Source organism: Loxodonta africana, chromosome 10, assembly GCF_030014295.1.
Source record: "Loxodonta africana isolate mLoxAfr1 chromosome 10, mLoxAfr1.hap2, whole genome shotgun sequence".
NCBI classification, from domain to species: Eukaryota; Metazoa; Chordata; class Mammalia; order Proboscidea; family Elephantidae; genus Loxodonta; species Loxodonta africana.
The window spans coordinates 57,023,117-57,035,115 of NC_087351.1; the positions used below are offsets into that span (position 1 = coordinate 57,023,117).

General features: G+C 35.2%; 1 protein-coding gene across 1 annotated transcript in view; it reads left to right on the forward strand.

Annotated features, from left to right (window-relative positions):
- The window catches only part of TOGARAM1 (TOG array regulator of axonemal microtubules 1), a 103,009-nt gene extending 92,907 nt beyond the window's left edge, over positions 1 to 10,102 (forward strand). Inside the window, exons 19-22 of the mRNA XM_023546130.2 lie at positions 4,012 to 4,201; positions 5,631 to 5,850; positions 8,119 to 8,205; positions 8,937 to 10,102. Of these exons, the coding sequence (XP_023401898.2) occupies positions 4,012 to 4,201; positions 5,631 to 5,850; positions 8,119 to 8,205; positions 8,937 to 9,190 (751 nt within the window). The 3' untranslated portion in view covers positions 9,191 to 10,102. The remainder of the gene's footprint in view (positions 1 to 4,011; positions 4,202 to 5,630; positions 5,851 to 8,118; positions 8,206 to 8,936) is intronic.
- The last annotated feature ends 1,897 nt before the right edge of the window (positions 10,103 to 11,999 follow it).

The following is an 11,999-nucleotide window of genomic DNA, read 5'->3' on the forward strand; positions in this document are numbered from 1 at the left end:
TGTAATTATTGAAATAGTTGGGTTTAAGTCCACCTTGCTAGGGTTTTGTTTTTGTTTTGGTATATCTACTTTTCTGTTTCTTTTTTCCTCTTTTCCTACTTTTTCTTCTTGATCAATAGAGGTGTTTGTTTTTTCATTTTGATATTCCATTTTATTTTCTTCATTAGCTGTACCTTTTCCTTTCTCCCTACCTCCCACCCTCTCATGGTTGTTCCAGGCATTATCGTTTGTATACTTTATAACGTGCAACTATACCGTCTCACCAACAAAAAAAAAAACCCATTGCCAACTCATAGCAACCCTATTGGACAGAGTAGAACTGCCCCATAGGGTTTCCAAGGAACAGCTGGTGGGTTCTAACTGCTCACCATTTGGTTAGCAGCCATAGCTCTTAACCACTGCACCACCACGGCTCCTTCCCACAGTCTATCTTTAAATACGATTAGGCCACATCATGTATAAAAAAGAACCTTACAAAAGTATGCTTTTAGTCCTCCCCCTTCATCATTTATGCTGCTGTTTTCATGCAGTATATATTATAAACTCCATAATACATTGTTATATTTTCTTTGAATACTCAATATATTGTAAAAATAATGAAGTTATCATCTCCGACCAGTGCCTTATCTCTAAAATCTATATGATTCTGTTAAAACTCAACCACAAAAAGACAAACAACCCAATTAAAAATTGAGCAAAGGATATGAATACGCACTTTACTAAAGAAGATATTCAGGTGGCTAACAGATACACGAGAAGATGCTCTTGATCATTAGCCATTAAAGAAATGCAAATTAAAACTATTTTGAGATTCCGTCTCACTCCAACAAGGCTAGCGTTAATCCAAAAAACACAAAATAATAAATGTTGGAGAGGCTGCGGAGAGATTGGAACTCTTATACACTGCTGGTGGGAATGTCAAATGGTACAACCACTTTGGAAATCTATCTGGTGTTTTCTTAAAAAGTTAGAAATAGAACTACCATAAAACCCCAGAAATCCCACTCCTCGGAATATATCCCAGAGAAATAAGAGCCTTTACATGAACAGATATATGCACACCCATGTTTATTGCAGCACTGTTTACAATAACAAAAAGCTGGAAACAACCAAGGTGTCCATGAATGGATAAATAAATTATGGTATATTCACACAATGGAATACTACGCATCCATAAAGAACAGTGACAAATCTGTGAAATATTTCATAACATGGAGGAACCTGGAAGGCATTATGCTGAGTGAAATTAGTCAGATGCAAAAGGACAAATATTGTATAAGACCACTATTATAAGATTTCAGAAATAGTTTAAACTGAGAAGAACACATGCTTTTGTGGTTACAAGGGGGGGAGGGAGGGAGGGTAGGAGAGGGTTATTTACTGATTAGATAGTAGATAAGAATTACTTTAGGTGAAGGGAAGGACAATACTCAATACAGGGAAGGTCAGCTCAACTGGACTGGACCAAAAGCAAAGAAGTTTCTGGGGTAAACGGAATGCTTCAAAGGTCAGTGGAGCAAGGGCCAGGGTTTGGGTACTATGGCTTCAGGGGACATCTAAGTCAATTGGCAAAATAAATTCTGTTAAGAAAACATTCTGCATCCCACTTTGAAGTGTGGTGTCTGGGGCCTTAAATGCTAACGAGCGGCCATCTAAGATGCATCAGTTGGTCTCAACCCATCTGGATCAAAGGAGAATGAAGAACACCAAGGTCACAAGATAATTATGAGCCCAAGAGACAGAAAGGGCCACATGAACTAGAGACTTACATCATCCTGAGACCAGAAGAACTAGATGGTGCCCAGCCACAACCGATGACTGCCGTGACAGGAAGCACAGCACAGAACCCCTGAGGGAGCAAGGGAACAGTGGGATGCAGGCCCCAAATTCTCATAAAAAGACCGGACTTAACGGTCTGACTGAGACTAGAAGAATCCTGGCGGTCATGGTCCCCAAACCTGTTGGCCCAGGATAGGAACCATTCCCGAAGACAACTTATAAGACATGGAATGGACTGGGCAATGGGTTGGAGAGAAATGCTGATGAAGAGTGAGCTACTTGTATCAGGTAGACACTTGAGACTGTGTTGGCATCTCCTGTCTGGAGGGGAGATGGGAGAGTAGAGAGTGTTAGAAACCGGCAAAACAGTCACAAAAAGAGAGACTGGAAGGAGGGAGCAGGCTGACTCATTAAGGGGCGAGTAAATGGGAGTATGTAATAAGGTGTATGTAAGTTTATATGTGAGAGACTGACTTGATTTGTAAACTTTCACTTAATGCACAATAAAAATTATTTACAAAAAAAATAATGACATTATGAACCAGGCTCATTTTCAATGTCTTCTCTTTTTTCTAATTTTTATTAGTGTTCTAAATTTTATTAGTGTTCCCTCCAAAGGCTGTTTATTTTTTACTCCCCTAATAGTTTTTGGTTGGGTTAATAGTTCACTGTGAGTCGGAATAGACTCGACGGCACTGGGTTTGGTTTTGTTTTTTTGGTAAGGTATATTAAATGTTATTATACTGTCAATTCTCTTCTGTTTTTTGAATGCTTTAATTCTCCAAGATAGCATTAAAAAATCACCTTTCAAGAAACCAAACCCATTGCTGTGTAGTCAATTCCAACTCATAGCGACTCTACAGGACAGAGTAGAACTGCCCCATAAGGATTCCAAGAAGTGGTTGGTGGATTCAAACTGCCTGCCTTTTGGTTAACAGCTGAGCTCTTCACCACTGTGCCACCAGGGCTCCCTTTCAAAGATACATTTTAATAATTAGGTGGCTTCTTGAGTTCTTGCTATTCTACTCTTTTCATTTATTTACCTTTTATGTATATATAACCCTCAGTTTAAATACATATTCTCTGTTTTTCTCGTTGTATAGAATTAAGTTTACAAATTAACCTCAGATTAATTTATTTAAACAAATTTAAAATATAGGAAAAAATACATCTAGAATCTACATTTTAGTCACTGTCCTGTGTCCATGTTCAGGATGATTCTGAGATATCCTTTAATCACCACTCTTAAGACAGCCATGGCATTGGTTTTAATAGTGTTAGTCATAGGAATGGAAGTAATTATGGCAATTGTCACCATTGTGTTTAAGACCTGCCAATGTGCCTGACTCTTTCATTTCCAAAGGGATCATCTGCCCTTTATAGCCATGGAGAACATTGTGTGACTAATACTAAGTCAGTGCCATAGTAAATCCTGCTGGTCTCAAGTTTCTCATTTTCCCATGCATGTTTACATGAGTGCCGTGCAGAAACCAGTTAACAAAGGAGGCCTAAGACTGCTATCTTTAGAATGGCTGGCTCGTAAGGTTAGCTCTTGGTTAGCATTTGGAAAATTATTATTTCAGGAGTGTTTCTGCCATCCTTTAACTAATAAATATGTTTTACTGTGCGTAAACTGTATGGGCAAACGATATGGTTTGTCCTGAAGACTTCCTTTTGTATGGGAGTATGAAATTTTGGTGTGTGCTAGGCAGAGGGTGCCCGTATGACCAGCACCCAAGAAAATCCCTGATTATTAAGTTTCTGAGGTTCCCTGGTAGGCGACATTTCACACATGTTGTTACAGTTCATTGCTGGAGGTGTTAAGCACTTCATCTATGATGCCACAGAGGGAAGACTCTTGGAAGTTTACACCTGATTTCCTGCAGACTTCGCCCCATACTCCTTGCTAATTCTGTTTTCTGTCCTTTTAATGTAGTATATCTTAGCCGTGAGTGTGACTATATGCCGAGTCCTGTGAGTCCTCCTAATGAATCACCAGCACTGAGAGTGTCTTGAGACACTTGACACAGATTATGACTGTAGGTTACTCTGTAATATTAAGAAAGATTACAGATTCCAACCTTTAAAAGAAGTTTGAAAATAAATGTCATAGATCAAACAGAAGCATTTTGCAAATTTTTTTAAAATGAATGTACAAAGAAAATTATTTCTGATACTTGTTTTTTATGGGAAGTTAACAATGAAATTAAATTTACCTTTCTTTCACCTTAGAGAGGTAACTGAAGTTCATGAAGTCGCCAGAAAATCAGTTCCCCGTAATTCCTTAGAAAGTGCTGAGTACATTAAAGTCATAACAGGCTTATTAAATGCAAAAGACTTTCGTGATCGTATTAATGGGATTAAGCAGCTTTTATCAGATACTGAAAACAATCAAGAACTTGTTGTTGGAAACATCGTGAAGGTAAGAACCTTTTAAAATTAATTTTCATTTGAAATCTGCAGTTAATAAAGTTCATTGGTATAAAAACTTGGTACTTTATATATATATAATTAAGTTGTTAAAAGGAAATTTAGTGGAAAGAGTGGATTGCTTAAGTTTTGCTATGTTAAAAGCATATTAGAACAATTCAAAGTAATTGAAAAAGAATAAGTCATAGAATAGCTGCTTATTTGTTTGAATTCTCCCTCTAGTTAGTAAGTACCTAGAGAGCTCTGTAGTCTCAGAGCTCTCAGAGCCTGACATTCAATAAATATATGTTGAATGAATCAATAAATATTATAAAAGCAAAGACATTTAAGAGACTTGATATTGCTTTAGAGTAGATATTAGAACTTTTCATACGTGGATTAGAAATCTGTATATACCCATTTATACATTTAAGAAGACGACCAGCAATAAAATGGTAGATACTAATAAATGATGGAGGTGCCAGAGCATGGATTATTTATGCATCATCTCAATTCAGTTCAGTTAATTTTGTTAGTACTTTATTAACAAAACTATTTTAGATTTGTATGATGTACATTAAACTTAGCAAACATATCATAGCTACTTAATTCCAGTGGTGGTATCTTATTAATATTCAAAATAAAAGTACCATATTATGTACTTTTATATGTGTCTTGGAGCCAGAAAGTTATATTTTCTAATATACTTTTTAGTAAAAATAAATCTCTTAGGAAGACTATTTTTAACATGAAGGATGATTGATAGATAAACATCAACAGTTATTAGTTAATAGTCGCAGCCTCATAGAGTATCGCTTCACTGACTTGACATGATTATGACTTTAATATCTTGAATTTATAAAAGTTAAGGATTCTGAAGAAGAAAGAATAATTGTTAAGGTGATCGACCAGGTTAAGAGGCAATAATAAAAATTTAACTCAAATTGCCTGTAGAATTCTCATAACAGACTAAACCGAAACTAAGTCAAATCTCTACAGTACAATTTACATATCTACCTCTGCTATGAATAGAGCTAAAAATAGAAACTTTCCTTAAGTTCTTAGAGTTAGCTAAGTTAACCTGTACTGTCTAGAAAACAGCTTTTTATCACATTTACAGTTGAGTCATCTGCCTACTGAGCCAAATTTCTCAACCTTAAGTTTTTTTTTCTTCTTTTTTTTTAATTTATTAAGGTAATTAAAGTCTTTAGGGGTGATTTTTGATGTGTTCTCTTTTTGGCAAGAAGATTCAAACACTTAGATTCAGCATCCAACTTTTATAAATTTACTAATATCTAAGTTCAAGTTAAATAAGATAATGTGTGTGGGTGTCTGCGTGTCTTTAAATAGAGTAGGAGGAATACTATGATGCTAACGTGGAATTTAAATATAATAACTCTAAACACTATTTCACTTTAAGTAATTTTTCAATTTACTTTCAGATATTTGATGCCTTTAAATCTCGACTTCATGATTCCAATAGTAAAGTAAATCTGGTGGCTCTAGAAACAATGCACAAAATGATTCCTTTGCTTAGAGACAACTTATCTCCTATAATCAACATGCTAATTCCAGCAATAGTAGATAACAACCTGAATTCCAAGAATCCAGGGATCTATGCTGCGGCCACAAACGTTGTTCAGGCACTAACTCAGCATGTAGGTAAGAAATCTTATCACATATTATAAAGGTAAAATATCAAAACTAAAGAACAAGTGTAAATCACCAATTATTCTTCCATTCTAATACAACTGCTTTTGTTTTTGCATTTTTCTTTCTGAACTTGAATATTTTTAATAATGCTAAAATCCTATTTGATTTTTATCATTTAATATTGTCATACACATTTTTTATTTTCTCAATAGTATTTTTTAAATTATTTTTATCATTAAATATCACCTCGTTAAATTGACTTTTTCTTTCCTTATCTTGACCTATTCGGTTCCTTTTCTGTACCACAACCTTAACCTCACATCTTATACAAAATTAACTCAAAATGGATCATAGATTTAAATGTAAAACTTAACTATAAACCTGTAGAAAATAACATGAGAAAATCTTTGCAATCTTAGGGTTTGATCAAGAGTTGTTAGCCATGACACCAAAAGAACAATCCAAATAGAAAAATCTAAAAATGTTTGCTCATCAAAGGATTCTGTTAAGAACATAAAAAGACTGGGAGAAAATATTTGCAAACCACATATCTGACAAAGGACTCATATCTAGAATATGTAAAAAAAAAAAAAAAAAATTACGCAAAACATTAAAAGAACAAAAAGCACAATTAGAAATGGGCAAAGAGAGGGAAATATTTCACCCAAAAGGGCATATAACTGGCAGATAAGCACATGAAAAAATGTTCAACATTACTAGTCATTAGGGAAATGCAAATGCAAGTTAAGACCATGCTTACTGCATACCTGTCAAGAAAAAAAAAAAAAAAAAAACTCCTTGCCGTCGAGTTGGTTCCAACTCATAGCGACCCTCTAGGACAGAGTAGAACTGTCCTTTTAGGGTTTCCAAGGAGCAGCTGGTAGATTCAACCTGCTTCCGTTTTGGTTAGCAGCCAAATGTGTAACCACCGCATCACCGGGGCTCCAGTACCTATTAGAAGAGCTAAAATAAAAGACAGTGACAATACCAAATTCTGAAAAGGTTGCAGAGAAACTGGATCTCTCATACATTTTGGTGAGAATGTGAACTGGCACAGCCACTCTGGAAAATAATTTGGCAATTTCTTAAAATTAACTGAATGTATACTTACTATGGAAACCCTGGTGGTGTAGGTGGTTAAGAGCTACGTCTGCTAACCAAAATAAGGTCAGCAATTCGAATCCACTAGGCGCTCCTTGGAAACTCTATGGGGCAGTTTTACTTATAAGTCGGAAACAACTCGATGGCAATGGGTTTGGTTTTTTGGTTTTATATTTGCTATATAATCCATCAGTTGTACTCCTGGGCATTTATCCCAGATAATTGGAAATTTGCCTTCACACAGTTTGCTTTGGAACATAGCCAAGAACTGGTAACAACCCAGATATATTCGGCAGTTGAATGGTTAAACTGTGGTACATCCAGACCAAGAAATACTCCTCAGCAATAAAAAGGAACAAACTATTGATACAGGAAATGATTTAAATGGCTTGCAAGGGCATTATTCTGAGTGAAAACAGCCAATCTCAAAAAGTTACATACTGTAGGACTTCATTCTCGAAACAACAAAATCATAGAGATAACAAACAGATCAGTGGTTGCCAGGGGTTAGGGACGGTGGAGAAGCGAGAGCAGTAGCACAAAGGTTATATCTGTGGTGATGGAATAGCTCTGTTTTTTTTATTACAGTGGTGGTTTCACAAATCTATACATTGTGTACATATTTATGTGATAAAAATGACCTAGAACTATAACCACACATTGTACCCATTTCAAATTCCTGATTTCAGTATTATACTATAATTATGTAAGATGTAACCATTGGGGGAAACTTGGAAAAGGGGACATGGGACCTCTCTGTACTATCTTTGCAACTTCCTGTGAATCTATATTTCAAAACTAAAAGTTAAAAAAATCAGTAAAGGTGAAAGATGTCAAAAAAAAGCAGTTCTTTTTCTGTTTTTTGATAGACCTATAGTATCATTTGGAATAAGATACCCAAGAGATGGGCAATTCTTTTTCTGTCTTTTTTATACCATATGATAGCTACTTTAATATTTAATGCTCCATGAGGTATTTTTATTCCTCATTTGCTATAAGAATATTACTGTTTTATTTATAGAGAATTTTAAATTATGAGTAACTATGTAGAGTTTTAAAGTTAACACATTTGTATTCCAAAAATGAAAGATTTTTCCTTTTAATGCTACGTTAATTGAAAATAACTAAGATTTCTCAAAACTCTAAACGTGTCTCTGTGTTGTCTTTTTTGTTTAGACAATTACTTACTTCTACAGCCATTTTGCACAAAAGCTCAGTTTTTAAATGGAAAAGCAAAACAGGATATGACTGAAAAACTTGCCGGTAAATACTTTTAATTATAATTTTAAAGAAATATCCTATTAACTAATGATAAATTGAGATCATTTGAATCTTATTTTAGGATAGCTGCAAATTCCATATCATTACTTATGAAGTAGAAATAAATTTTATAATGATCCACGAGAGAACCTTTTGAGATTTCATCCCAAAAATTTTCTTCAAAAAAAACAAACTGGGCTTTTTTCTAGTAAGTGTCAGTCTTCCTATTAGTAGAGTACAGGAAAAAATACAAAGACATTAAAAGCAAGTATGGGAAGTATGGGTGTTCACAGAAAACTGCTCTTTCAAAATAAGTGTTTTGTAAAAGGTCCATGTGTTTAAAATTTTTTTTTTTTTTTTTAGTGTATAAACTACATTTGGAAAACATCAAGGTGAATTTGGGGTTTAATTTCTCTCTTTGCCCCTTTTCCGTAGTTATTATATATGGAATTCTCATGCTGGAAGATTGCAATCTTGGTAGACTCGGACTCATAGCAACCCTGTAGGACAGAGGAGAACTGCCCCATAGAGTTTCCTAGGGTGTAATCTTTACAGGAGCCAGTTCTTTTCTCCTGCAGAGCCACTGGTGGGTTTGAACCACAGGCCTTTCGGTTATCACCCGCTTTAACCATTGTACCACCAGGGCTCCTTTAGTAAATTTTAGGTGCTTTTAAATTAGTAAAACTTGTATTATTTAAAACAAACTCACAGTTTACCATGTTTTTGTGTTTCAGATATTGTTATGGAACTTTATCAAAGGAAGCCCCATGCCACAGAACAGAAAGTGTTGGTGGTTTTGTGGCACCTCTTAGGGAACATGACAAATAGTGGCTCTCTGCCTGGAGCTGGAGGAAATATACGAACAGCCACAGCTAAATTATCAAAAGCACTTTTTGCACAGATGGGTCAGAATTTGTTAAACCAGGCTGCATCTCAGCCACCACATATCAAAAAGAGTTTAGAAGAATTGCTTGATATGACAATTTAAAATGAATTATGAATCTTACTCTGAAATACGATATGATGGAAAAAACTGTTTACATGATGACAAATGGAACTTTTTTAAAGTTACATTTTCAGTGCCTGCACTTCTCATCCAGTAAATTAAGTAAATGGCTATTTTTATTTTTAGCCCTGAGTATGTATCTGTCCTATATTAACCCTACCACTTGCACCCATCACACAAATACCTAAAATTAATACAACCTAGTATTCGTGAAATCTGAGGTCAGATGGAAATAATCCAATTTTAATATTTTTGAAAAATGTTCTGCTCATTTGCACTATTCTATAGAAACTGCAAATTGTTACCCTATATGTTCAATTAGATTTGTAATTAAAAATATACTTTTTATTATGTAATCATGTTCTGCTATGTCTCATTACTCAGCCTTATTTTATGAAATGGAATAAAAGTCATTGAACTGTGTTAGCACAAACTAAGTTTTGTGTGCTGTTTGTGGAAAACATGTATTTCTGAAATCAGTCTGCTAATATGATTATGCAGTATTTGCTTGCTTTTGCTGCTGTGTTAATGTAATGTATTTGCTTACCTTTAGGTTTAATCATCTATATAATTGTGAAATTTAACAAGTTATAATAAAGCATGATGACCAAAGTTTTAGGAAACTTTTAAACATTTTAAATGCAAGTTTAAGAAAATGTGTTGAATGTAACTTCCCTATTTTTGTGTGCAAACACTAAATTTTATTTCTATATGTTACAATATTTTTAAAGGTGTTACTTTGCTGCCCATTTGTGTAATTCTCAAAAATAGTGCCAGGTCTTCAATAGATTTTCTCAGAATTCTTGAGCTACAAGTACTTTCTGCATCTTTAAGAAAAGAAAAGGAATGTTAAAATAAAAGGATTTATTTCTGTAGATATGTGAGAGGTGTCGTATTTTTCCAACTTTCATATATGTTAAAATTGAAAAATATATATCGTCATATTAACATATCACTTTCATCCTAACAGCAGGCCTGGGTTATAGTGCCAGCTTTACAGGTTATTAGCTATACTGACCTTGGGCAAGTCACTTATCTGGTCCAGACCTCAGTTTTCTCATCTCTAAAATGTGAGGTCTGAACTAGATGTTTCTTAAGGTCCCATCCTGCTCTAAATTCTGTGATTCTGTTTTGTAGTTCAGTCAGTGATCACATTATTACAAATGTAAACTACGTTAACTCTTTTTCACTTCTCATTTCACTGCCGAATTTTCTAATGTACTTAGCTGCTTTTTTTAATTGTGATTCTTTGTTTTAATCCATAGCTCTTCTGAGAAAAAACAAAAACCAGGTTTCGCTTATATTTGCTGCTACTTTAAGCTAACCTGAAGGGGGAGCACAGAGTTGGTTATTCTATTCTGTGTGCACTGTTTTATAATTACATACTTTTTTAAAAATACCTTTTCTTCCAAGTGTATTTTGTTATATTCCTATAATTTTGACCATCACTTGGCAGTCCTTTTCTGTAAAGGGCCAGAAGGTAAATATTTTAAGCTTTTAGGCCACAGATCCTTTATATGTGTGTGTGTGTATTTTTAAACCTTTAAAAATGTGAAAAAACATTCTTAGTTCAGGCCCTACAAAACAGGCCCCTGGCATAGTTTGCCAAACCCTGGTTTGGACTCTTTGCATCTCAGTTGTAATTCTGAAATGTCATTGAATTTTTTCTCCATTATTTGTTATATGCATCATTGAAGCAGTAGTTACAAATTCCCAGGTTCATTAATGATGACCACTGTCCTTGTTACGTAATTGCACATGTGCTCATAAATTTGCACTGATTGTTGAATATATTGTTGTCGTTGCTAGGTGCTGTCAAGTCGATTCTGACTCATAGTAACCCTGTGTACAACAGAACAAAACACTCCCCGATCCTGTGCCATCTTTACAATTGTTGCTATGCTTGAAGCCATCAGTACAGCCACTGTGTCAGTCCCTCTCATTCAGGGTCGTCTTCTTTTTCGCTGACCCTCTACCAAGTATAATGTCCTTCTACAGGGACTGGTCCCTCCTGATAGGATGTCCAAAGTACATGAGACAAAGTCTTGCCATCCTCACTTACAAGGAGCATTGTGGCTGTACTTCTTCCAGGCAGATTTGTTTCTTCTTCTGGCAGTCCATGGTATATCCAAAATTCTCTGACAATACCATAATTCAAAGGCATCAGTGCTTCTTTGGTCTTCCTTATTCATTGTCCAGCATTCCCATGCATATGAGGTGACTGAAAATACTATGGCTTGGGTCAGGTGCACCTTAGTCCCCAAAGTAGCGTCTTTGCTTTTTAACACTTTAAACAGGACTTTTTGCAGCAGATCTGCCTAATGCAACATGTTGTTCAATTTCTTGACTGCTGCTTCCACAGGCATTGATGTGGATCCAAGTAGAATGAAGTCCTTGACAATTTCAATATTTTCTCCATTTATCATGATGTTGCTTATTGGTTCAGTTGTGAGGATTTTTGTTTTCTTTATGTTGAGGTGCAATCCGTACTGAAGGCTGTAGTCTTTGATCTTCAGCAAGTTCTTCAAGTCCTCTTCACTTTCAGCAAGCAAGGTTGTGCATCTGTATATTGCAGGTTGTTAATGGGTGTTTGCAGCTGTTTCTTGTCATTTTTGAGTCTGCCACATCAGCAAATGAAGGTCCCAAAAGATTGACTCCACCCACGTCATTAGGATTGACTCTACTTTGAGGAGGCAGCTGGTCTCCAGTTGTATTTTGAGTGTCTTCTAACCTGAGGGGCTCATCTTCTGGCACTATATCAGACAATGTTCTGCTGCTATTCATAAAGTTT